Below are 27368 nucleotides of genomic sequence, written 5' to 3'. Positions count from 1 at the left end.
ATCATCTGCGAAAAGTGAAAGTTTGACGTCATCTTTGCCAATTCTGATGCCTTTTAAATCCTTTTGTTGTCTGATTGCTGATGCTAGGACTTCCAGCACTATGTTAAACAACAGTGGTGAGAGTGGACATCCCTGTCGTGTTTCCTGATCTCAGGGGGAAAGCTCTCAGTTTTTCCCCATTGAGGGTGATATTAGCTGTGGGATTCTCATAAATGGGTTTTATGATGTTTAAGTATGTTCCTTCTATTGCGACTTTCTTGGGGGTCTTTATTAAGAAAAGATGCTGTATTTTGTCAAATGCTTATTTTACACCAATTGACAGGATCATATGGTTTTTATCTTCTCTTTTGTTAATGTGATGTAACACATTGATTGTGTTGCAAATATTGAACCAGCCCTGTAACCCAGGAATGAATCCCACATGATCATGGTGGATAATTCTTTTTGTATGCTGTTGAATTCAAATTCCTAGTATCTTGTTGAGGATTTTTACATCCGTATTCATCAAGGATATTGGCCTGTAGTTCTCTTTTTTTGTTGGGTCTCTGTTTGGTTTGGGAATCAAAGTGATGCTGACTTTGTAGAATGAGTCTGGAAGTTTTCTTTCCATTTTATTTTTTGGAATAGCTTGAGAAGAATAGGTATTAACTCTGACTTAAATGACTGGTAGAATTCCCCGGGGAAGCCATCTGGCCCAGGTTTCTTATTTGTTGGGAGATTTTTGATAACTGACTCAATTTCTTCACTAGTTATGCATCTGTTCAGGTTTTCTGTCTCCTCCCATTTGAGTATTGATAGTGTGTATGTTTAGGAATTTGTCCATTTCTTCTAGGTTGTCCAATTTGTTGGCATATAATTTTTCATAGTATTCCCTGATAATTGCTTGTATTTCTGACGGATTGGTTGTAATAAATCCACTATAATTCATGATTTTGTCTATTTGGGTGCTCTCTCTTTTCTTTTCAAGAAGATTGACTAGCAGTTTATCAACTTTGTTTATTTTTTCAAAGAACCAACTCTTGGTTTCATTGATCTGTTCAGCTGTGTTTTTGTTTTTTGCTTTTGGTTTTTTTTTTTTTTTTATTTTATATTGTTTATTTCTGCTCTGATCTTTATTATTTCTCTTCTTCTGCTGGGTTTGGGGTGCTCTTGCTGCTCTGCTTCTAGTTCCTTTAGGTGTGTTGTTAGAATTTGTATTTGCACTTTTTCTAGTTTCTTGAAATAGGCCTGTATTGCAATGTACTTTCCTCTTAGGACTACCTTTGCCGCATCCCAAAGAGTTTGGATTGTTGTATTTTCATTTTCATTTGTTTCCATATATTTTTAAATTTCTTCTCTAATTGCCTGAGTGGCCCATTCATTTTTTAGTAGGGTGTTCTTTAACTTCCATGTTTTTGGAGGTTTTCCAGACTTTTTCTTGTGATTGATTTTCAAGTTTCATAGCACTGTGATCTGAAAGTGTGCATGGTATGGTCTCAATTCTTTTATATTTATTGAGGGCTGCTTTGTGACCCAGTATGTGGTCTCTCTTGGAGAATGTGCCATGTGCACTCAAGAAGAAAGTGAATTCCATAGCTTCAGGATGTAGAGTTCTAAAGATATCTCTCAGATCCATCTGGTCCAATGTGTCATTCAGTTCCATTGTTTCTTTAGTGATTTTCTGTTTAGTTGATCTACCCATTGCTATAAGTGGAGTAGTGAAGTCCCCTGCTATTAGCACATTCTTATCCATAAGATTATTTCTGTTTATGAATAATTGTTTTATGTATTTGGGTGCTTCCGAATTTGGTGCATAGGCATTTATAATTGCTAGCTCTTCCTGATGGATAGACCCTGTAATTATTATATAATTCCCTTCTTCATCTCTTATTACTGCCTTAACTTTAAAATCCAGTTTGTCGGATACAAGTATGGCTACTCCAGCTTTCTTTTGATTTCCAGTAGCATGATAGATATTTCTCCATCCCCTCACTTTCAATCTGAAGGTGTCCTCAGGTCTAAAATGAGTCTCTTGTAGACAGCAAATAGATGGATTTTTTTTTTTTTTATCCATTCTGATACCCTACATCTTTTGATTGGAGCATTCGGTCCATTTACATTCAGTGTTATTACTGAAAAATATGGGTTTAGAGTCGTTGTGTTCTCTGTAGGATTCATGCTTGTAGTGGTGTCTCTGGTACCTTATGTTCCTTGCAGCATTTCCCTCATAGACTTTCCCTTAGGATTTCTTGTAGAGCTGGTTTTGTGGTGATGAATTCCTTCAATTTTTGTTTGTTTGGGAAAACCTTTATCTCTCCTTCTATTCTGAATGACAGGCTTGCTGGATAAAGGATTCTTGGCTGCATATTTTTTCTGTTCGTCACATTGAAGATTTCCTGCCATTCCTCTCTGGCCTGCCATGTTTCAGGAGATCGGTCTGTCACCACTCTGATAGGTCTCCATTTGTATGTTAGGGCCCTTTTCTCCCTAGCTGCCTTCAGAATTCTCTCTTTATCCTTATATTTTGCCAGTTTCACTATGATATGACATGCAGAAGATCAATTCAAGTTACATCTGAGGGGAGTTCTCTGTGCCTTTTGGATTTCAATGTCTGTTTCCTTCTCCAGATTGGGGAAGTTCTCAGTTATAATTTGTTTAAGGACTCCTTCAGCGCCTTTCTCTCTCTCCTTCTGGAATTCCTATGGTACAGATATTGTTCTGTTTGATTGTATCACTCAGTTCTCGAATTCTCCTTTCATGCTCCTGGATCAGTTTATCTCTCTTTTTCTCGGCTTCCTCTTTTTTCTATAATTGTGTCTTCTAAGTCACCTATTCTCCTCTCTGCCTCTTCATCTGTGCATTGGCCATCTATATTTTATTATGCACTTCATTTATAGCATTTTTTAATTCATCACAACTATTTTTAAGGTCCATAGTCTTTGTAGCAATGGCTTCTCTGATGCTTTCCATGCCTTTTTTCAAGCCCAGCATTTAATTTTATGACTATTGTTCTAAATTCTTGTTCAGTTATGTTGCTTATGTCTGTTTTGACCAATTCTTTAGCTGTCACTTCTTCCTGGAATTTCTATAGAGGAGAGTTCTTCCATTTCATCATTTTGGCTAGCTTTCTGTCTCTTGTCAGTTTTAAAAGCTGGTTATGTGCTCTGCACTTGCATGTACTGCTATATTGAAGGAGGCTCATTGTCCAGGGCCTGTCTGTTCAGGTAGTGTTCTTTTAATGGTGTCTCTTGGTCTCTCTTATTGAGACTTTGGTTATTTTATTTTCGTACTTGTAGTGGTATTTGGGACTCTCCACCATGTGTACTTTGGCTTGTTTCTTGAGGTAGCCCTATGAGGCTGTCTGCTTAGTAGACTCAGTCTCTCTTCCTCCCAGACTCTTGTCATTCGGAGTCTTTGGCTTCAGCCCTTCTTTGTTTGAAAGATGCAGGTGAGAGATACGGAACTCCCTACTTCTCTGCCATCTTGCCACCCTCCTCTCTCCTTCTCCGGGTTTTTAATTTTTAACTGGGTAATAAAGTCCCGTGGTTCAAACATCCTCTTATCTTTTTCCTTATAATCTAGTTTCCATCCTCAGTAGGTAACCAGTTATTTCATGTTTGGCCTTCAAGAGATTTTGTCAACATGCATAAAGTCAGTGCATTATATATAATGCTCCTTTTGTTGACACAAATGACAGCATGCAAGATATGCTCTTCTTCACTTTGATTTTGCAGCTCAATCTGGTGATATTGGGATAACTTATCCAGGAGATATTAGTTCATGAAGAATGTGCTCATTTTGGTTATAGCTACACAGGACTGCATGGTACAGATGCACCACTACAGATTCACCAGTCCCGTAACTTCTTTTTTTTTTTTTTTTTTAATGTTTTATTTATTTCTAGGAGAGAGAGAAACAGCGTGAGCAGGGGAGGGTCAGAGAGAGAGGGAGTCACAGACTGAAACAGGCTCCAGGCTCTGAGCTGGCAGTCAGCACAGAGCCCGACGCGGGGCTCGAACCCACGAACTGCAAGATCATGACCTAAGCGAAAGTCGGACACTTAACCAACTAAGCCACCCAGGCGCCCCCAGTCCCATAACTTCTAATCGAATAATGCTGCAGCCTTGTACATAAATCATTTTGTCTGCATGCAAATAGCTGTAGAGTTTGTTGCTGCAAGTGAAAATGGTAGCTCAGAGGGTACACGAATTTCCAGTTATGACTGAAATTGTGAAATTCCCCTATATATGGATTGTGCACTGCCCACAAACTTGAGCGTGCTTCAGAGTCAACTGGAAGTCTTGTCTACAGATTGGTAGACCCTCAGGTCCAGAGCCTCTGATTCAGAAGGTCTAATGTGGGACTCAAGAGTTTGCATTTCTAGCATGTTCCCAGGTGATGCTGCTATTTCTGGTCCAGGAACCAGACTTTGTAAAGCACTACAATAGATTTGGTTTCCACAGCTCCATCGTACTGTTCTCTCAAAGTCCACAATGTCCTTTACAATTCTGTGGTCTTTTCTCTACCTCCATTTTCCTTGACTTCTCTGCTATCTCCTACATTTTCCTTGTGTTTTTTAAAAATCCTCTATTTCCATTTGATTCTATAAATGTTCTTTCCTGCTATTGTTGTCTTCTTTCACTGACTCTCCTGTCCCTTAACTAATATGCACACAACTTTTATTATTAGCACATAAATTTTCATCCACAGAAAGACTAGGAATATGGAATCTGAAGGCTGAAGGTTTTTGTTTTTTGTTTTTTGTTTTTTTTTCCTGTCCTAACAGCCGAGTTTGCATTCCTGACCCAGAAACCAGACCCTGGTGACATGATTTGAACCCTCTCTGTTCAGCCACACCTGAGGTCAGCCTCTCCTCCCCCTCCCTCCCTCCCTTCCTTCCTCTTCCACCTTTCCTTCCCTGCCAACAGAGTAATGAAGTTTTTTGTTCCTTGTTTTTCTTCCAATCACACAGTAGAAAAAAATGGCAATACTCTGCCCTACCTTTCCCCACTCCGGGCACCCCCTCCTACTCCCCGGAAGTACGCTTGCTGGTGTGCAGGCTGTGCACTGCGTAACCTTAGCAAGTGTGCTGACAACGTGCATATTGTTTGTTTTCTTGTTGGTGGCAGTGGGTTGGAGTATGTGCGTGTGTTTACAGAATCAGGATTTTAAAGTAACTTCCTGACAGGTTTATGGGTCTTGAAAAAGGGGAGGCTGCATTTAGTTTCCGTGATGGTAACTGAGCCCTTTCAGGTCATTTGCTTCTATATTTCTGAATGATATATTTACTTCAATTTCTTTATATTTCAGTTTTAGATATCACGTCATTTAGGTGTATTGACTCTTTAGCATAGGAGATCAGCATTGAACTACCTTCTGCCTTCCCCTGCCTCCTCTGTTTTCCATCCTCTCAAAGTAATACATCATGACTTCAGCTAAAATAATAGTATTGATATCGTTACTCTTGTAAATACCGTTAATGACGAGCGAAGTTATAATTAGGATTATGTTTCCTTTCCTTCCTTGAGCTTTTTAAAAAAAAATTCCTGATATATTTTTAACTGTTTATTTGCCATCACCCTTATTTCCATCTTCTGCCTAAAAGTCTGTGGAAGAACAGCCTGAGACTGCCCAGTGGTCATTCCCAGCCAGCCGGGGGCTGGGAAGCGGGAGCTGCACACCAGCCTCTCGTGGCAGGCTGAGCCCTCCAGACTTCAGCAGGGAGCTGCCGGATCTGCCCAGCGTGCACCGGCTCACCTCCAGACCAATCTCGGGCCTCAGCTGGAGCGGCAGTGAACTTGGGGCCTGGAGTGGTCCACTTATGCTGAAAGTCCTCCCTGGCCATGGCCTTGTCAGCAGCAGTGTGATTCTCCATCTCTTTCCAGTGTCTTCTGGGTCTCTGTAGACATAGAGGTCGGGCATGGCCTCCCGTGTGTGTTCACAGGAGATGGTGCCACGTAAGCACCCGCCACATCAGACCCGCTGCGTGAGCTCCCTGTTGGTGTAAGGGATGGCCGCGGCCACAGAGCATGGAGGACCGTCTGTGCTTCACAGGGCAGGTCAGCACAGGGCATCTCTCTGAGGGGCTGGCAGTCAGGCCTGGCATCGGTATCCACCAGAAGGCGGGACTCCCGGAAAGCCACCTGGACCGACTCAGTGAGGGTCACGGGAATGAAGCGGCCAGATAGTGGCTGCAGTGGTCGCAGCACACATCATCCCAGCCCGCTGGCAGGGATTCCTGGAGGCTGTGACATGACATCTGCCAGGTTTTCAGGGGCAATAATGGCACGATGTGCCAGCAGAAGCTCTCCCAGGTTCTCTGGATTTGTGATGTACACATCGCTTCTCCTTCTGTGGATGTACTTTCGACCTTGAAGTCAAGATCGCCGCCACCTAAGTTGTGCTGCGGCAGGAATTTGAGGACATCTCCTTTTGCGGGATATCGCGGCCTCCAGACATTGTGAAAGTTTCTCTCAGGACAGCACAACGTGGACCTCTTTCTAGGCAGCAAGGAAAGGATGGCCTTTCTTTTTTACAATATGTGGTTTTCTGGGGGCGCCTGGGTGGCTCAGGCGGTTAAGCCTCTGACTTCACTTCAGGCTATGATCTCACAGTTTGTGAGTTTGAGCCCCTCATTGGGGCTCTGCTGTGAATTCTGAGATAGGGCACCTGAGATAAGCTACCCTGTGGAGAACATCCTCACACTGCAGAGAGAGAGGATTCTAGCAAATCCCACTGAGGCCACACTTCAAGGATCTTCTGTACACAGCAGTGAGACAGAGTCCTGCCCTCTCCAGCAAGCTCCAGAGCTTGGCCCTACGGCAGGTGCAGGGGTGAGGAGCCCTTTCTCAGCCACTCAGTGTCAGTGCTAGAGGCCGTGGCCGCTCCCCAGACCCACTACCTCTGCCTGGTTAGGAGTTCCTGCCGGCTTCACTCCTAATTCCGTTACCAGTTCTTACAGTAGACGTTCTCCATTCAGGTTACCGATTACGTGGGTTTCTTCCCCCTGACTGCGCCCTGACTGCCACACCCTCGCTTAGTCTCAGTGCTTGTATAACGAAAGGCCGAATGCTCTCCACTGTCCTTCTGCCATTGTCTAGTAGTCCCTTTGATGCTGAGTTTCATTCTCTAGATTTGTCAGGAAGAACTCAAGTGAGTAACATTCTTGGAGTTCCTCCATTTTGATAACAAATTAGCCTATGTTTTTATACTTGAAACTCAGTTTTGCTGGATACAAAGTCCTTGGTTCTCATTCTTTTATTTACTTATTTATTTTTAGAGAGAGTGAGCGAGCATGAGTATGGGAGAGGGGCAGAGGAAGAGAGAGAATCCTAAGCAGGCTCCGTGCTCAGCAGGGCCAGTCCCACGACCCCAGGATCATGACCTGAGCTGAAATCAGGAGTCGGAAGCCCAGCCAACTGAGCCACTCAGGTATCTCTCTCATTTTCTTTCTTTGATCATTTTAAATGCTTCACTATTTTCTTCTCGCATGAAGTATCAATGTTGAAGTCCTATGATAGTCTGGTTTTCTTTGATGAATGTTGGCCTAAATGACCAAATGTAAAGTCCAGTAATTTTAACTAGAATGCATCTTGTTATTCAGTGTTTTTACAGTATGCCCTTTCAACATGAGGTTTTAAAAATATGTATGGATATACATATGAATATATATTAATGTAATACATATGTGACTACATATAAGTACAAAAATCTGTTTCTATTTTAGGAAAAGTTCTCTTGAATTATCATGTGTTATATTCTGTTAACTAATTGTTCTTCATCAGGGCTTCTTTATCCATATATTGGCTTCTTTGCCAATCTTCAATGTTGATCATTTCTTTCTCTGAATTTCTTTTTGACTTAAAAAAAATCTCATTTCCCAATTCTCATTCTCTATAGACACTATCTGTTTACTCCTGGGTTCCTCCTAGTTTAATTATTTTTTTAATGTTTTTTTTTTGTTTGTTTTTTTTTTTGAGAGAGAGCACAAGCAGGGGAGAGAAGGAGAGAGAGGGAGACAGAGGATGCTAACAGCAGAGAGCTCAATACGGGGCTCAAACACATGAACTGTGAGATCATGACCCAAGCCAAAGTCAGACACTTAACCAACTGAGGCACCCAGGGGCCCCTCCTCCTACTTTACTATTCTATTCAGAAATCATTTTCTTTCATTTCCAATTCTTCCCCAAATTCCATTCATTTCTGAGTTCTTCTTACTCTGATTTATGTTGCTCTTTCATTTCTAATATCATTTTAACATCTTTAATTTCGATATGAGGTGGGTTTTTTTTTTGTTTGTTTGTTTCGCTTTTGGTTTCTTTGCACCGACATTGTGCAAGTTTTGCACTTGTGGTCTGACATCACCCTCTTGCATTTTGGGGTTTGTGGTGTTATCTGTCAGTTAGCTCTGTTGTAAATGTTTCATCCGTTTTCGGTTTCCCTAGCTAGTCTGTTTCTTTGTAGATTCACAAGTCATGTACTGCCCTTTTTCCAGGATCCATTTATATTTTTGAGTCATGAATGCTTCTCTTTCTACATACCTGAGGCTTCAATCCTTAACTGAGTCTGATAGTAAAGGGCTGGGGCGAACCAATATGTTGCTTGGATTGGCAGTGGTGTATCACATCACCTCTTCATTTTTGAGTGATTATTTACTTGGTCATAACTTTCTACGTTGTCGGTAGCTTCTCCGCAGTACTACATATATCCCATTCTCTTTAGCATCAATTGTTATTTTTTAAGAACTTGGCTTCGGGTCTAAATGTCATTTCTTTGTCAGTAGTTTAAGTTTTGATTGCTATTAAGATTGTTAAAATGTTCTCTGTGCTTAACTTCATCATGATGTATATGTTATTTTCTCAAGACTGGGTTTTTCTTTCAGTCTAAAGAGTAATCAATCTTTCTTCAGTTCTAGAGAACTTGGGAGCTACCAGTCCTTTTAATTTTGCCTCTGTTCTCTCTCTTGGGCTGCTTATTAGATATCCTGTTGAATGTTTTCATCTTATGTAGAACTTCTGAACTTATTGATTTGCATAGGCAAAAAAAAAGTTATTTTTTTGTTTAAGCCAGTTAGATTTCAAGCTTTTTTAAGTCACTGAAACAGAAACACTTTTACTTTCCTCAAAAGGCAAGTCAGAAAAGAAACCGAAAAAGAGGTGACTCCTGAAGTAATTACCTCGAAACCTAAACTACTCCAGAACTTTTAGGTCAATAAATTCACTTACCTTTTTCTCTCTTAAATCAGTTACAGTGGAGTTCTGACCACTGCAGCCAAGAGTCCTGATTAATCTAAATGTTTACTATGTGGCTGGCACTGTGCCAGGTGCCATGTAATCAGTGACACTCAAAACAAAGTCCATGCCTCTATAACCACAGCATTTCACACTCATTCAATACCATCGTCATTTCTTCCTGCGTCTGCCACGCCACTCCCACCGCCCAAAACTTGGAGTGCTTAGTTGTTAAAACGTTACAACTTCCTCACAATATGTATTTGTTTGTTGGTTTTGCGAGAGAGAGACAGACAACAGACAAAAGGAGAGAGCACAAGCAGGGGAGGGGCAGAGAGAGACAGAATCCAAGCAGGCAGTGCAGAGCCGGTTGAAGGGCCAGCTGAAGGGCTGGAGCCCGTGAACCCCGAGATCATGACCTGAGATGAAACCAAGAGTTGGAGGCTTAACCGACTGAGCCACCCTGCCCTCCTTCCTCACAGTTTTTAAAAACAAATTTATTAACGGCAATCTTTCCAGCTACAGACGGCCATGAGCCTTCCCTTATTTGGATCCTTATTATACTCCTATTGTCTTAAACAACTCTTCAAGTGTTTCATGAAATGTCCTTCCCTTTAACCAAATGATCTAACGAATGTCCTAAGGGTTAAAGTCACACCTTTTTAATATTATATTTACCAGAGCAAAGTCAAGAAGGATCCTGGACATCGTTGTTAACAAGTGTAACCACAGTACTTGGTCCCTTGTAGGTACTGGGATACAAAAACATATTCCTATTAATCAACTTTATGACATAGTTAAGTATATTAAAAATACAAATATATAAGGCACGATATATACATTTATGTAGTTCAGAGGAAGGGAAATCCTGCCTGGACCAGGGTATTCAGAAAAAACTCTGAAGCCCTGGGATGCGAACGGGCCTTGCCTTGGAGCAGAAAATAAAGGAACAGGCACCAAGGTTGAGTGAGACAAGGCAGTTTTGCTAGAGTGAACAGCAGTGGAAATAAGGTTTTACAGACACAAATTAGCTCCAGGATAAGGAGAGAGTCTGGATCTTAAGTCCGCATAATCCTTCCCCCTTTCTTTTACACGGAAAATCTCTGCAGCTGAGCCTCACTACCTTGTTTAGTTTGGTTGTAATTTCTTATCCTCTTAAGGGCACATGTCTTGTGTCATTCTCCTGAGTACAAATGACCAAGGGCTAATTAACTGGAACTAATGCAGGCGGAAATAAGCCACAAGCCCCGGGCCTGGGGACCCAAGCGGTCGCGGCGGCTCGGTAGTAGGGACCCAGGACTTGTCTGTCCACCCTCTTCCTCCGCCGGCAGTCGCCTGGGACACACTGAGTCCACTTCCCAGAGGATGACGTGCGGAAGCCACGGGCCTCCGGCTTTATTAAGAATGTGAAAGGAGGGGGAGGGGCGGGCAGCGCGAGCCCCACAACCGACGAGCCAAGAGCCCCCGGCGTCCGCGACACCGGCGTCCGCCGCTCGCGCCGGGAGCTCTCGGCACCTCTCTCCACGCCCCGCCCTCCGCCTGCGCCGCCCCGCGGCCGGCGACGCTGGGCAGAGGCGGGGTTTCCGCTTCCGGTGGCGGATTGTTGACGCCTGCGGCTGCTGCGGTGGCTACCGGGCCGTTGGGGAGGGGCTAGTGGGGGAGGGAGACGGCGCAGTGACAGGACCGCCGAGGGTGCTGCTGAGGCGACGATGGCAGAGGGGCCGGAGGAAGCCCGAGGCCGCCCTCCGGGGCAGGACGACGGCGGAGGGGACCCCGAGCCCGCCCCTCCCCTGAGAGGCCCTTCTGCCGCCGCCACCCCGCGCCCCCGGGCCGGGCCGCAGGCCGAGCCCCAGGCCCCGGGCCGGCCCCCCGCCCCGGGCCTCGCGCTCGCTGCGGCCGCCGCCGAGGAGTCGGAGCTGCCGCGCGAGTCCGGGAAGTGCGGGGAGGCGGCCCCCGGCTCCAGTGCGGGGCCGCCGGAGCCGGCAGGCCGGGAGGCGCCCGAGGCCGCCGCGCCGCGAGAGAGGCCGGCGCGGCTGAGCGCCCGCGAGTACTCCCGGCAGGTGCACGAGTGGCTGTGGCAGTCCTACTGCGGCTACCTCACCTGGCACAGCGGCCTGGCCGCCTTCCCCGCCTACTGCAGCCCGCAGCCGCCCGCGCCGAGCCACCCCTCGGGCGGAGGCGCCGCCGCCCCCCCGGCCGCGCCGCCGCCGCCCCCCCAGCTGGGCTATTACAACCCCTTCTACTTCCTGAGCGCCGCGGCTGCCGGGCCCGACCCGGCGGCGGCCTCCGGCGTCACCACCGCGGCTCCCGCGGCGGGGCTGGGGCCCCGGGCCCCGAACGCGCAGGGATCCGCCCGCGCAGCGCCGGTGACCAGGGTGGGCTCCGCCGCCCCTTCGCGGGCCCCGAGCGAGACCGGGCGGCAGGCAGGTGAGGAGCGCGGCGGGGAGGTTGGGCGGAGCGGAAGGGTCTCAGGGGAGCTCGGCGGCGGGGAGGCAGGTCCGCCTTTGACGACTGCAGCTGGCATTTCTCCGCGTTCGGCCGCTGTCGTCTGCCCAGGCCTTACGTTCCCGAAGTGTGGCGCGAGGCTGCCGTTTTTTCCTTGAGACCTGGCTCTCCGAGTTGGTTCCTTTACTCCTGGGACTAGTCCTACCCATGTGTAAGGAGATCTTTGCTCCTCAAACCGAGCCCTTGATTTCTGCGACGTAGAGGGATCCAAAGCTTAATTCTCAGGTGGCAAACCCGTTTTGACGGCTGGTGGGGGTTGGGGGTGCGGTGCTGGTAGTGCTGGAATAATCCAGACATGATTTTTGCATGATAGGATATATGGTATATAAGCTTTTCTATAGTATGTAATTCATATGGTATTCATATAGTATGTAATTATATATTACCTGTATGAAGAACAGTGGGACCGACGGTTATAAAAGATTTATAGGAATACAAATGGGGTTATGAACTTTGGGTCCTAGCTGAATGATCTTGTGTATTGTCTGTTTACTTCTGTATGGGAGTCAGAATGTTTTGCATTAGTTACACGGTTTGTTTAGACTTTTTGTTTACTCAGCCACCGATACGTGTGACAAAAACTAGTGTTCCTGAATTTTTATCGTGTTCAGAATTTGAGATGTCACATTGATAATGGATTTATTGCATAGAAAGCAAGACAGACTAAGTGAATGGGGGGGGTAGAATGAGGAACACAGGTATATACGTTCTAGTAATTGTCTATACCTAACCTTGGTTTTTACCAAAACAATGCTTAATTTGTGGGGGGGCACCTGGGTGGCCCAGTCGGTTAGCTTCCAGCTCAATCTCAGCTCAGGTCTTTATCTCAGGGTTGTGAGTTCAGTTCTACACACACACACACCCTTCGATCTCAGCTCAGGTCTTAATCTCAGGGTTGTGAGTTCAATTCTACACACACATACCCATCAATCTCAGGTCTTCATCTCAGGGTTGTGAGTTCAGTTTTACACACACACACACACACACACACACACACACACACCCTTCGATCTCAGCTCAGGTCTTCATCTCAGGGTTGTGAGTTCAATTCTACACACACACACACACACACACCGTCAATCTCAGGTCTTCATCTCAGGGTTGTGAGTTCAGTTTTACACACACATACACCCATCAGGTCTTCATCTCAGGGTAGTGAGTCCATTCTACACACACACACACACACACACACTCACCCACCCCCACTGGGCTCCACCCTGGGTGTGAAGCCTACTTTAAAATTTTTTTTAAAGTTTAATTTTGTGACATAGGCTTGTGATCACCTGGATTCTGATTTGAGTCCCTAGTGAAATGTATTGAATACCTCAAATAATTAAATTTATCTGTGAAATCACTTTTTAAACATTGAGGGGGTGAAAGCAAACTTTTTAAACTGTTCAGTAAACAGTGGAATAGTGTTGCTGTGTTTTAAAACAGGTACTGTTCATGTAGTCAATACCAATAACTGTCGCAAGGTTTTAATTAGCAAGTTGTACCATGATTTTATGTTCTCCCATTATTACCTAGCTTGGGTTCTAAGGCCTATGTGAGATAAGTCATTTTACTTACTTGTTTTTAATTTACAGGCAGAGAGTATGTTATTCCATCCTTGGCCCACAGATTTATGGCAGAAATGGTGGATTTCTTTATTCTGTTCTTTATAAAAGCAACGATTGTCTTAAGCATTATGCACCTCAGTGGAATAAAGTAAGTTAAGACTATTTGCAGAAAAGTTTCAATGTCTACTGCATAGAGATCTTGTTTTCTGAGGTTCTGTTCACGCCTGCAAGTGACTAAATGGACAGTGTGTGCCAGTGTCATGATTGCTCCTATAGGGAGCTCCTGTAACAAGCTTTGTCATACTGTATTCTTGGTGGTTTTAAGAAATAATTACAAAAAAGAGTAAAACATTTAATAAATTCTGAAAGATCTGGGACTCTGACCTACCAAAAGTTAGGTAAAGGTTTGAGATACATACATATATACATATTTTTTTAATTCCGCTGTTGGGCCAGGCACTAATTTCCCTCTTAGTGTCCTCCTCAGGCATAACGAGCTTTTGGTAGATCAACTGTTGATTATAAGTTAGATGGCATTTCCAAGTGGGATTGCTTATATGGTCAGGCTAGTCCCACGTGAACACAGTGAGCCATCTATTTGAGTAATCCTGTTTTCATATTAATGATCATATCGCACTTATCACTTGCTAAGCACTTTATACATGCTAAGCAAGCATGTAGGAATAATATGGATTCTTTCATTTGCCACTGCTATGAGATGTAGTTCAGTGGCCCCCATTTTATAAATTGAAGTTTGGGTTTATAAGAAGTTAAGCCCAGAATTTATCATTGCAAAGGTAGAAAGTGATAGTGTTAAGATACAAACCTCGTGGTCATTATTTTCTAGCCCTTGCCTGGCACCTGCGTGTTACTGAGACGCCTCCCTGCCTCTCCCACTCCCCTGCCCCCAACACGTCCAACCAGGTTCTGACTCCCTTCCTTTCAGGCTCTTGAAAAGCCTTCAGTTTCCTCTGGACTGAGACTGTGCTTCATCGCCACTGCTTCTCTCCCCAGCCCACTTCGTGTCATCTCTTCTCTGGATCACAGCAAAAGTCTTCTAACTGCTACCTCAGTCCCCCGTCTCCTGTTTGTCTCAATCCAGTCTCTGATATAAACCAAAGAGATCATAAATTCTGATTCTGCCCCTCTCCACCTTAAAGCCTTCAATGGTTCCTTGCTGCCATCAGGATAAAGTCTGGTCTTCAGTTGGTTTAACAGATGCTCTCCTTTTTTAATCACTTGTGACCTTTTATACTTAATATTTGAGCCCTGCCAAAGTACTTGTAGCTTCTCTCACAGTCTCATCCTGAGGCTCGCTCTCTGGCCAGTCCCTGTCTCTGAAACTTCCCCCCTCTTAGCCTGGCTAACTTCGGTTCATCTCCCGATCTCAGCTCAAATGTCATTTCTGGGAAGGCTTCACTCACCATGGTAAATGTTCCTGGTATGTGTTCCTATACTGCCCTATGGTTCTCTTGTCATCACCCTCATCCCACTTTATCATTACTCACTTAGTGTTCTGCTTTGTCTAGGAGGTAAGAGTCTCCATGAAAGCAGAGGCCAAGGCCAGGCTGAGTGCCCTCACCATTGTATCTCCAGGGCTAGTGCAGTGCCTGCTCACAGCAGTGTGTATTTGTTGAACAGGCTAATGAATGTCTTGTGACACTAAATGGGTGGAAACCTAAAGATTAGTTTAGAATTTCAGTTAAAGTTTGTGGCTTACACTAATGGAAAAAATATCCATGCAGTTGCGCTGTAAACTAATTCTTTATAACCCAAAACTATTATTTTGTGTAGGGATATCTCTAAGTTTGCTATGCATTATATAATAGAAGAAATAGATGAAGACACATCAATGGAAGACTTGCAGAAAATGATGATTGTGGCTCTTATATACAGATTATTAGTTTGTTTCTATGAGGTAAGCTACTGACTCAGCAAATATTGACATTTAACTCTCATTTTAGATTATCACCCAATACAAAAGAAGTGGAAATTTATTACAATTATATATTTACAATTAATATATTGATATTTTGTCAAATGTCTCTTAAAATTTTTTCCAGATGTTCTTGAATATAGAGTATTTTTAAGTTAAAAAAAAAAAAAAACAATAGTTGAGTGGAGACATTTACAATTTCTTTGTAATGTACTTAAATATGTTGGTCCAAAAATATACTTGTAAATTGGTTGTGGAACTTGAAATGTATTTTTCCAGAGAAAATGTTGGTTTTTCAATGTGCAACTTCAAATGTATTTTCCCAGAGAAACAACTTGCTTCAAAACAACAAAGTGGGCTACAGAAAATCTAACAGTAGATGTCTCATGGTGCTGAGGGGCTAGAGGCCGGTAGAAATGCATTACAGGGGGAACCTGAGTACTGTAGCAAATTCTTTCAACTTGAAAAATATTTTTAATGAATAATATGGCAGGAGAACTTATCTCTGAAATTAGCAGAGTTGAACTACTAAATTAAAATTATCCTTCTTTCCTTAGATAATTTGCATTTGGGGGGCAGGCGGAGCCACCCCCGGCAAGTTCCTGCTGGGGCTTCGAGTTGTGACGTGTGATACATCAGTGCTTACCGCACCGAGTCGGGTTTTGGTGATTCCCTCTTCAAATGTTAGCATCACAACGTAAGTCGTTTCTTAGGTCGCTGTGTACTTACAGAAATAATTTTAAGTGTAGTATCCATCATATTCACAAGTTCTCCCATTTCATACGGTATTTTTAGGATGTTGGTGGTTTTTCTTCACGGCATGTAACAGACTTTGTTAGGTTTAAAGTGGAAAAGTTTTGAGTTTTTCAATTGTTATTTGATCGTAGACCCCTCTTCAGTATACAATTGCAGGATGATCGTCTTATGAACTGTCAGTCACAGGGATGAGGGTTGGGGCGGTCTCTGTACCAGTGCTCTGTATCTGGTTTGATTTTTCTCTGAATCTGTGGTTATTGGGCCAGTTACTGATCTGCCTTTAGCCTCCCTTTGGTAATCCTGTCGTCCTCCCGTCCGGAATAGGCGGCAAGAGTTTGGACAGAGGTGCATGTGTGCATCCAGCTCTTAAGGGGCAGAGCATGTAACACTTGGCATACGCGTGGCCGTTGGGGTGTCTCTGTGAGGAGGTTCAAACAGTGAGGATGCAGGTTGTCAGGAGTTAAGTTGGGGGCAGTCAGTTGAGCAAAACACGATACTGGCTGGAAGTGCTGCCAGCGTGATTCAAACTGGGTTGTTAACATACAGAAATATGAGAGACCCTGGAAGCCTCGATGTTCCTAATATCCCCCAAGTTTCCTTACAATTCTGTGGTTATCATAATCCTGATTGCTACTTTTAATGAGAGTCAAATAATGGCTGTTTATTGAACACGAACACCTCTTCTATGATAGCCATTGTTAAAAACAGTGAGTATGTATTAATAAGATAGGTACCGGAGGTACTATTATCCCCTCTGTACAGATATGAAACACAAGTGACTGGTAGAAAATGGCTCTGGACTCAGCCCACACTCTCCGCCACTATGCCTTTTCTATAGCCTTTCAGAAATCTAGCCACCAGTAGGATACGTTTCCATTCTGAGCTACGGTTGAAAGCTTTTATTCAAGCTTTCTTTAATCACAGCGTCCCACAAAGAAAGAACACACACAGTAATTTAAAATGTCAGTGCTTCGTAGAAGGTAGAAAATGGGACTGCATTAAGCGTATTAGTTTAGAAGGACCTAAACACAAGTTACTGTAGAAAAGGCAAGCAAATAGTTGCTCGTCTACAAGATATCAGAGAAAATACTGTAAATCTCTAGCTCACCTTCTAAGACATATTTAGTGCTGCTTTTCATGTGACGGTCGAGTCTTACTTTTATGTTGAAGTCTTTAGTACGAGCCCAGATGGTTTGATCAGAATATAATGCTACCTGCAAGTGACTCAGATATCACAGATAAACTGTCAGAACTTTGAATGGATGTTTTAAGTATGTATTTTGAAATTGATAGGATACTGTTAATCTGTACGTGGTTGGTATATAATTTATCTGATTTTTTGCCTTAATTTTTTAGGTCCACTATACGAGCTTTGATCAAGAATTTTTCTATTGCTTCTTTTTTCCCTGCTTTCATCACACTGCTGTTTTTTCAGCATAATCGAACAGCCTATGACATTGTAGCAGGAACCATTGTGGTAAAGAGAAATGGGGTTAGATGATGCCCAAAACCCTGAATTCCATACTCTCTGGAATAATGACAAGACTAAATTATGTATCAAGGCCATCAGTATCCCTGGGTTACACTAATTGATGATTTAGAAATTAAAGCAGTCGCTCCAGTGATGCAGGTGACTATTCTGAAAGCATTGATTTTACTTGAATGCCAAAGAACTTTTCCAGAAGAAAAAATCTGTTAAATTTAAATGTTAAAAATTTTTAGATTGAAAAGGCGGCAAGTGGTTTTATAATCAACAATGGACAATGTATACTTTCTTAAGATCTAAGGTATTAGAATTTGCTGAAAGCACTTTCAGCTTTGAAATCTCCAGATGAAACTTTAAAAAACTTTTGGTTTATCCCAGAATGATGGAAAAAGTCCTGTTGTGTTTTGTAAACACATTAACTCATCTTTTAGTCAACACTTCTTGGGGCAATTGTTGTCTTTGCATTCGGGAAGAGGGGGTGGGGACACACATTTGGTAATCCGTCTTGTCTCCCACCCTGGGAGGAAGGGAGTCAGCTGTGAGAGAGAGAGAGGGGCAAAGGAGGTAGGCTTAGCCAGTCCCTTCATGACGTTCTCAGATCCGTACTGCAATGCACTGTGGGAATGACGCCACTTGACAAGTATCGTTACTGTTCAGACATGTATTTGGGGCAAGTTTTGCATGATGATGAAAAAGTATTAAGTCCTATTGCTGTATTATCATTGATTTTTTTTTTTAAAGAAAAGGTAAGTTAGTGATTGCTTTTGGGGGGGAGGGGGGTCCTAAATTTTCACCGTAAATTTAATTTCATGTGCAAGTGTTTTTAGTGCCCTAAATCAAACTATAAATACGTGGGGGAACATTATTCTCCAGATTGTTGCATATTTACTGTAAAACAATATTCCCAGTATGTGTGCAGCATGAAGAAAGTGTTAGTGCTTTTCAGTGTTCTAATAGAACTTCTGTTTCTATACAGGATATTTACACATTAGCTAGTTTCCTTTCTATATTTTATATAGTTCTATGACTTTTGAAACCTCAAGGAGTTACATAATCTTAGTATTTCGTGATAAAACCTAGTAATCTATTAAATATTAGCAATTTTCCCATTATGAACAAGTCTAAGACAATGATAGGTTATTTCCAGACATTTTTCTAAGTTCTTTGGGCCAAAACCTCACTTTGGGTCTTCCAGGGATGGTGTTTTGAGGGAAATGTTAAAATACTTGGTGTAGTGCCATTTTAATTTATTCTTCTACTGACACAAAGCTTAGTGTTTTAAGTGTGTGCATGTTTTGTTAGATGGCCCAGGTAGCTGTGTTGAGATATATCTGAAAAAGTTTTACTTCTTAGGCATTTTCTCCAACCCTGAGATTTCCCCCAAAAAAACACTAAACTCTGTTGGACACTTCATAATTAGACTGCTTAAAAGGACCAATCTTAACCTTTGGTTTTCTTTTTTTTTTGGTCTTTGATAGAGAATGCAAGACAGATATATTATCGCTATATCCGTTTTTAAAATGGGTTTTTCTTTGACTTTAAAACCGTGAAAATATTCACATTTGATGTCTATAGAAACCTTAACAGTGTCCTTATTAATACCTTTTTATTATAAAATTTCATAAACCATGTTTTTCAAAATAATTTTATATTAAACTCAATATCAAAGAAAGCCTATCAGTTCAGTGTGTCAGAGTACTCAATGGATCATTCACTTGTAGCTCCTGGGAAGATACTTAGCTTGATGGCCCCTTCAAGGTGAAACTTCCCACTCAGCAGTGTATACATTAGCATTAGGAGATACACTGTTTTTGCCACTGACGGGGAATTCAAGTTGAAATGTCCGTCAGCCATATAGCTCTGGAATAGATCTTTCTAACCTCTCAGATAAATTGGAAGGTTCACCATCTAGGCTATTTTAATTTATATAGTCAAACAAAAGCAAGGAAGTCACCCAGTTCAACTTCTTAAAATATTGCACATTCACTCTGAGTTATTCAGAATCCTATCTATGTAGGTTCATTTAGATCCATCTTAGAGTTCAAGTTACATAGCCCTAGAAAATAAAAGTATTCCTACTTTGCCTTTACAACAAAACGCAAGGCTCTTTCTGTATTTAGAATTCAGCACTTAGGAAAAGAGATTTTGATGCCCAAATCTTGGGGGGGAAAAATCACAGGAAACGATGGGGAAGGAGAGAGAGTTTTTCTCTCTTCAGGTTGAGGGGGGAGGGTGTGTGGAACCTCCATCTTCTCAAAAGACCCTTTTTAATATATTTCATTTATAGAAATACTAATTTTCTGCATCAGAGTATAATTCTCATGCTTTGAAGCTCTAGCCTAAGAAGGCAAAAAGAAAGTTGTTTTCATAGTACAAACATTTATCACTTTTATCAGAGAAGTAACAAGCGGACAAAAGCCAAGTCAAGTCGAGGCAGAACACTGTGGCAGCGAATGTGCCCTACTGAAAACCACAGAACAGGCAGGTAACTGAGACATTTAGAAAATCTCAGTACCTACAAGGAGCGAGCTAGGGTGACCAGGGCGCCGTAAGACAAGTGTGACGTATTGAGTGTTCACGCTGAGCAGGGTTGAGTACACAAGGACGGCGCTTTTAGATTCATCTGGGACCATAAAAATAAAGCCGGCACCATTTTGGACAGAAAGCCTTTCAAGTATTGCCCAACTGATGCTTGCATAGCCCTGGTTCAGAAGTCACTTAAACATTTGTTTACCTTCCGATTTTACCCAGACAGTTAGAGTTAAAAAAAAACAAAAAACAAAAAACGAAAAAAAAACCCACATTTGAGGGCCCCTTTGTCTAAATTATAAAAATAAGGCTTTTAGTGTTCACGGTTTCAAATGCCAATGAAAGCCGTTTTAGCTGCATTAAAAGGATTTGTTCCCTTACGTGACTCGTTTGGGTGTTTTACTTACGCGTAAGTATTTCCAGCAAAAGGAAGGTAAAAAAGGAGTTTACACTACTTACTAATCAGGAGCAGAAGGCTCTTTGAGAGAGACAGGGATGAACTGTTTTCATTCTACACTCCTCCCTGTTGAACAGGCTGTCGGTCCCTTGGAAGAACATGCCCCCAGCAGTATTCATAAAATCTGACCGGTATCGTTTCCTTTACTTGCCATTCCCCAGCCTCCATACCGGAGGTCAGAGTCTTTACAAGAAGTCCTTGCCTGGGTGACGTTCCTCCTCCCAAACTGTGTGTATATTTTCTTGTGGTTCATTATAGTAGGGCTTGACCCGCGAACAGTATCTGATGGCCTGCCTATAAATAAAATTCAGCATTCTATTTTTAATAATTTGTATGCCACCAATTTGTATTCTTTGTCTCAATAAATACTTGATCACCGATGCTTTTGGTTTTTGACTGTTAATTTGAGATTTGCTCTAGAATTTCCTGCTTAAGGAGACCTTGCTCGGCTTTTCTAGCATTCTCTGCCTTCACGGGGATGGCAGTCAGCTAGAGTGCTTTCAGAAATAGAGGTCTCCCAAAAAGCCATCCCTCCTCCGGGGTATGTACCTTCTCTTAGCAAAGTCACTCAAAAGTTACTCACAGCTGACTGCGTTTCATGTTAAACGAATCCTGTCCTTTCCTTAAAGTGGTTAACCGTCCCAAGCATTATACAAGATATTAAGGACCCGCTTTACACACGAAGAACCAGAAGTTCGAAGTCTCGTGGCTGGTAAACGACCATGCTGGGCAATTTAAACCCAGTTCTGCTCTTTCAAACATTTCCTATTGTAACGCATCCAGAGGACGACAGGATACAGAACAGGTCCTCAAGAAGAAGAAGAAAGATGGCAAACCTAAATGTAGCTAAAACAATGGCCTGGTCTGAGGTCTACACAGGCACAAACTACACATTTTGGAACCACAGTGGACTTTTAAGGTAAGCTTTACAAGCTCCTCCCATATTATTAGTAAATTCAGGTGGTGTGTGTCGCTAGACACAGCCGTGCAACCCCATTTTCTCAGTTCTACTACACCAGATGTGCCAGTTTCCATTAAACCTACAGGCTAACCTTTGTACAGTTTTCACTGGGTTTCAAACTTTAAATAGACCCCAGAAAGCAGTCATGGAGATGAAAAGGACAGCGTGACAAATGCAGTCAATACTAGAAGAACAGATGGGGACAAACGGTGACTGCCCTGAACCGGTGAGCGCTGACTAACGTGCAGAATTACTGAATTATGTTGTATACTTGGCACGAATGTGGTATGTCAATAGTTGAAAAATAAATTTTTAAAAGTAAACTTCGTATAACTAGGATTATTTGAAATTAAAGTGTTAGACTAAATTACCTGGTTACAAATTTTTAAAATTAGTCCAACACTTTAGAAGCACCTGGGCGGCTCAGTCAGTTGAGCGTCTGACTTTGGTTCAGGTCATGATCTCATGGTCTGTGAGTTCGAGCTCCACATCGGCTTTCAGCTTCAGATCCTCTGTCCCCCTCACACAAGCACGCTCTCAAAAATAAACAGTAAAAAACAAAATTAGTCCAACACCCTAATTTCAAATAATAAAACCCTAATTACATAAACGACTGCAGGAAAGAATTTAGAACAAATATTAATGAAGGCAGGTAGCTTAAAGACAGTTTCCAATTGTTTAAATTACACCACTTCTTAACACCCCAAATCCTGACTCACTCAAAACCACGCAGCACAGCAAGCGGCAGGCCGGGACCTCCCGCACCCGGGGTCCTCCAGCACTCCCCTTCTCCCAACAACCCGCCCTCACGCCTCACTGGTGTGTGGAACACGAAACGAAACCTGCCTGAACCTGCCACCAACAGCCACCACAGCCACCGAGAGCGGCTCTGCAGCCGGAGCCAGCCCGGCCGGGAGACCTCCCTGAGCAGGGGGGGCTCTCGTGGGCATCGCTAGTGTGCAGCCCGAGAAGGACCGCGGTCGGGATGGCAAGTCCAAGTGCCACGTCCCGAATACAGCTCTCTAGACCTCAGTTTGGGTGCGCCGGAGACTGCGTTTCTACACCACCTTGAATACGATTTTCAGTCACTTTATATTTCTAGCATGTTTCTTATGAAGATCTTCCCCACAGTAGAAAGCCTAATGTTCCCATTCACACGAGCCTAGAGAATGGCCAATAATAAACGAGTCCGCAATTTAGTTCGACATTAACATCTCAGCATTAAGACCGGGTTTCCAGTATTCCTTACCATTTGCCCCCAAACAGGCCCGTGTCAAATGTGTATTACTAATAAAGTGACAATTATAAAATGTCTACTCCAAAACCAGCATCTGATGATGGCCTAAGAGGCTAATATGCAATTTTGTCAATATGAAAAATATCTTTCCAAAATTGGAAACACATATAAAAACAAGCTCATAAACATTTTTCAAGTTCTGAATTTGGACTGTGTGCTCAAATTAAGCATAAAATTAGCAAATGCAGTCCCAACAGCTCTCTGACAGACCACAGAAGAAACCAAGTTAAGAAAAAAAAATCCGCTAACACAATCCACAAGAATTCCGCACAAAAGAACCACTTAAGTTTTTGTAGGCTGCACATCTCCGAGAGCTCAAACAATAAACACCGTCTAGTCACCTCTCAAGGAAGATACAAATACAATGAGAAATGGTTAGGTGTGTTTATTTTCAACTTTTAAAAAGGTAGTCAATTTATATGCAAAGTAGGCGTGATTCCTAGCACCAGACAAAAAGCACGGTACCTTCTACATGTTTTGCGTTCAGACGCGTCCCCCTCACTTAGGAGGCGTCCAAATCACTTAAATGTATTCTTTGGAATTTCTCTGACCGTAGCAAACCTTTATACAAAGGTTCCCTTCCATTAACACTGGTACCTTCGTTATAAGTTAACACTAGAAAGAAAAATATTTCATAATTTTTTATTGATGGCATTTATCCCATGGTTTAACATGTTAATTATACTGTAATAAACATGGCTTTAATATTAAACTTTTCCTTATTATCCAAAGTCACCACAGTCCATTTCAGTAAATATAAAAATATATGCTTAATACTTTGTACAATACTGGTTTTTGGTCCAAACAAAACTGGATCAGAAAAGCCAATAAATTCACTTTAAGAATCCCCAATTTTTTTTAAAGATTTCCAAATGGATTTAGGCAACTTTGAATAATGGGATTTACATAATAAAATCTGAGACAAGACTAAACAAAGAACGAACAAATTTTCTAACACAAAATTAAAATTTCAAGTTCACAGATTTATGTTATGCCAAAAAAGTACAGAAACCAAATTGTATTTACACAAGTTTCATAATAAAATAATGAAAAAGGCAAGACAGGTGATAGGATGAAAATATAGAAATAGCAGAGGATTATTAAATGGAGAATGAACTAGATCTAATAAGTCCTTAGCACGGACCATCCTTTCATCAGGCTTCCTCTATCAGAAAAGCTTAGTGCACAAGACACCCGACTCACTCACTTCACACATACACCAGCACAGACTCGGCATAGAACTCACTCACTTCAACACTCTCTAATCTATACAGGAGTCCTCCGATCTAATTACAACATCAGTGCGAGCCAGCAGCGCGGACCCACGCACGTAGTGGTGCAGACACACAGGTTCTATACAAAGCCATTCGCGGAGCGGCCCTGGCCAGCCTACGCCAGGCCGGGGCCTCGTGTGCCGGGGCAGATTTTTGCTGAAGAATCAGTCACCAATTGAGCTATTATTTGTTTTAAAAAGGGAGCGGGCGAGGTGAGGGCGGGGCATCTGTGAAGAAAGAAAACAGGGAGGAAAACCCCAAAATTAAAGAAGTCTTTAGGCGGATCGGACTTCAGAGAACCCAGCACACAGTACAATCCAGTATCTGAAAAGCAGGGCACCGGCTGCTGTGCAAGTGTGTACAACACCAAAGTGACCTTTATTTCCTGCGCCTGACAGCAGTCTTTATCTTGCGACCTAAAACTGAAGGTCCAGAAGAAGACAACATATTTTTCCCGTTTGACCTGTGAAAAACAAACATTTCGTTATGACAAGGTGCTCAGAGGAAACCCCAGAATCCTACTGCTGCTCAAGGCTGCCAGTGGGGGGGAGGGGGGTCGGTGGCCTCACACCCACACAGGCGCGCGCGCAGACACACACACACACAGAGGCACAGGCAAACTCATGGACACACACACACACATGCAGCCCCGACGGGTGAGGCCCCCTTACCCCACGGTGAAGGCCCCCCACCTTACCCCATGTTGAAGGCCGTGGTGGTGGGCTGGGTGAACGCGAAGCTCCCGGAGGCCGAGGGTTGGGCCGCGGCCGCAGGCGCGCCGGGATTCGCACGGAACGTGAACACTCCCGACGGGTTATTGTTCGTGAAGTTGAAATTTGTGGTGCTGCTGCCAAACTGGAAAACTGACGCTACGATAGATAAAGCAGAAAAAGGTCATTAAGGCAAAAAGCTGGGATTTCTAGTAAGGACTCTGCCCTCCCGAGCAGCAGGGGAGGGGAGAGAAGGGTGGGGCCAAGCTCTCTTCCTTCTGATCACTTAATTCATCGCTTAATTCGAGGAAAGTCAGAAGGACGCATTTTCTCCGCTGACACGTGCAACACACTCACACGCCCCCTGACAAGTGGCCTGACTCCCCCGTGACCAAGCGGGTGGGTAGAAGAGGCTTCTGGATAAAGACAGCAGGATCAACATTCGGCACTAATGTCTTCACAAATGATGCTAAAGTCACAGTCAAGGGGTTTTTACAAGGACGAGGGAGAGGAGACAACGCCAAACCGAGCGGCCTTCTCGGGGGGGGGGGGGGGGGGGGGGGGGGGGGGGGGGGGGAGCCCAGGACGCAGTCTCCTGCAGGGCCGGCAGCGGGGCACACATGGGGGCGGCGCCCCCGGACACGAGACACACCCCCGGGCCCCGGGGCCACGAGTGGGAGGACGTGGGTGGGCTGCAACATGGAAGGCGGGAGACCATCTGTGTGGGCGACAGACGTCCAGACTGGTCCTGACCCGGCACAAACAAGAGGGGACTTCTCCAGCCCAGCAATCTCTGGAGGGGTCTCTGGCACTCTGGCAGGGGATGGGGGGGCGGGGGGGGGCATCACACAGGAAGGCAAGGACGTCCTATGGAAATCAGGAGGAGTAAGGCAGGGTGAAGGCTGGGAGCCGCAGCCCTGCCCGCCCCCGAACCCAGGCGGCCAGGAGCACACGTGCCCTCCAGGCAGGAGACCGCGAATGAGCTTCTCGGGGACTCCAGATGTGCGGACACTAAGGCCCAGGTCTTCCCCAGCAAACAGGCCAGGCAGATACACCTACGAGGAAACTCAAGACCTACAAGCCTATCTAAGCACAAAGAATTGTCAAGTGGTACTTAGGTGCCCCGCACTCACTAAATTTTGAGTTGAACGGGCAAAGATATTTGCAAACCATTTATCTGATAAGGAGCAGATATCCAGAATACGTAAACAACTTCTACAACTCAACAGTCACAAAACCCCACAAATAACCTGATTTAAAAATAGACAAAAAGCGGGGCACCTGGGTGGCTCAGTTGGTTAAGCATCCAACTCTTGATTTCAGCTCAGGTCATGATCTCAGGGTTTCATGAGTTCGAGCCCCATGTCAGGCTCTGCACTGACAGCGTGGAGCCTGCAAAGGATTTTCTCTCTTGCCCTCTCTCTGCCCCCTCCCTACTTGTGCTCCCTCTCTCTCAAACATTAAAAAAAAATGGACAAAAACTTGAGCAGACATCTCCAAAGATGACTCATAAATAGCCAGCAGGTAAGCGAAAAGATATTCACTCAACATCGCTCACCATCAGGAAAATGCAAATCAAAACCACAGTGAGCTATCACCTCACACCTGTTAGGAGGGCTGTCGTCATCAAAAAAACAAGAGACAACAAGGGCTCACGAGCCTTTGAAGACAAGGGACCCCGCGCCCCGCTGGAGGGAACGTGAACTGGTGCAGCCACTGGAAAAGTGTGGAGGTTCGTCAAGAAATTAAAAATAGGTTCTAGCATATGATCCAGCAAGCCCATTCTGGGTGTTCATCCAAAAGATTTGAAATCAGAATCTTGAAGAGATATCTGGACTCCCAGGTTCACTGCAGCATTATTTACAATAGCCAAGATGTGGAACCCCCCCTAAATGTCCACTGATAGATGAAGAAAGGAAAACAATGCACATCATATATAATGGCTGTTCGTCCTCTCATTAAAAAAATCTTACAATATGCAAAAACATGAAGGACTCTGTGGAGGACATCATGCTAAGTGAAATAAGGCAGTCACAGAATGACAAGTCCTGCCTGACGTCGTTTACATGAGGGATCTGAAATAGCCAAACTATAGAAGCAGAGAGAGGGATGGTGGCTGCCAGAGGTGGGGGGGCGGGGGGTGAGTAGGGCAGGAGAGAGACGGGGGGAGGGGGGGAGGTGCTCCTCGATGGATGTCAAGCTCCAGTTGTGCAGGATGAGGAAGTGCTAGCAATCAGCAGCACTGCATCGTGTCTACAGGTAACAACACTGTGCTGTACACTTAGGTGTTGAAAGGATGGGTCTCACGTTAATTATTCTTTTACTACAATTTAAGACAAACGAAGGCAGAGCCAAGCCGGACCAGACATCCGAGGAAAGTGCTTCCTAAGGAAAACCCAGACCAAAGCAATACAAGAGATAAGCACTTTGGAGAAAACTGGCTGAACACCAGCTTAAGGAAGACACCTGCACCTCATCACTCATATCCTCAGGAGTCCAAGAGGTGGAGATGCGGGAACAAAACCCAAAGGATGTAAAAGGATGCACCCACAGAAAAAGAACACTTGAAATTAAAAAGTAATACCAGCAGAAGTAAAATCTCGACAGAAGGAGGAATAAAAGATGAACGGAAGAAATCTTCCCAGAGGGTGCAGAAAGGACAAAAAGGAAAGAGCAGAAGTTAAAGAAG

At 43.7% G+C, this 27368-nt stretch overlaps 2 protein-coding genes across 3 annotated transcripts in view; one reads left to right on the top strand and one right to left on the bottom strand.

The window, feature by feature from the left end:
• Positions 1-10818: 10818 nt before the first annotated feature.
• Positions 10819-20818, top strand: FAM8A1 (family with sequence similarity 8 member A1). The gene is made up of 5 exons (XM_039248585.1): positions 10819-11636; positions 13301-13421; positions 15068-15191; positions 15767-15906; positions 17322-20818. The coding sequence occupies exons 1-5, from the start codon at positions 10919-10921 to the stop codon at positions 17464-17466; spliced, it is 1248 nt and encodes a 415-aa protein (XP_039104516.1). The 5' UTR covers positions 10819-10918; the 3' UTR covers positions 17467-20818.
• Positions 20819-23065: 2247 nt separating this feature from the next.
• The window catches only part of NUP153 (nucleoporin 153), a 76407-nt gene continuing 72104 nt past the window's right edge, over positions 23066-27368 (bottom strand). For both annotated transcript variants that reach the window (XM_039248581.1, XM_039248582.1), the window contains 2 exons: positions 24667-24838; positions 23066-24432 (listed from right to left, as the gene is read on the bottom strand). In XM_039248581.1, the coding sequence (XP_039104512.1) occupies positions 24348-24432; positions 24667-24838 (257 nt within the window). In that variant the 3' untranslated portion in view covers positions 23066-24347. The remainder of the gene's footprint in view (positions 24433-24666; positions 24839-27368) is intronic.

Source organism: Hyaena hyaena, unplaced genomic scaffold (assembly GCF_003009895.1).
Source record: "Hyaena hyaena isolate Hyena2069 unplaced genomic scaffold, ASM300989v1 scaffold_313, whole genome shotgun sequence".
NCBI classification, from domain to species: Eukaryota; Metazoa; Chordata; class Mammalia; order Carnivora; family Hyaenidae; genus Hyaena; species Hyaena hyaena.
This window is presented reverse-complemented; position numbering and strand designations above follow the sequence as displayed.

Coding starts and splice junctions, on each gene's coding strand:
- FAM8A1 (XM_039248585.1), top strand. CDS start 10,919: ATGGCAGAGGGGCCGGAGGAAGCCCGAGGCCGCCCTCCGGGGCAGGAC. Junction 13,422..15,067: donor ATGCACCTCAGTGGAATAAA/GTAAGTTAAGAC, acceptor TATTTTGTGTAG/GGATATCTCTAAGTTTGCTA. Junction 15,907..17,321: donor TCAAATGTTAGCATCACAAC/GTAAGTCGTTTC, acceptor TTAATTTTTTAG/GTCCACTATACGAGCTTTGA.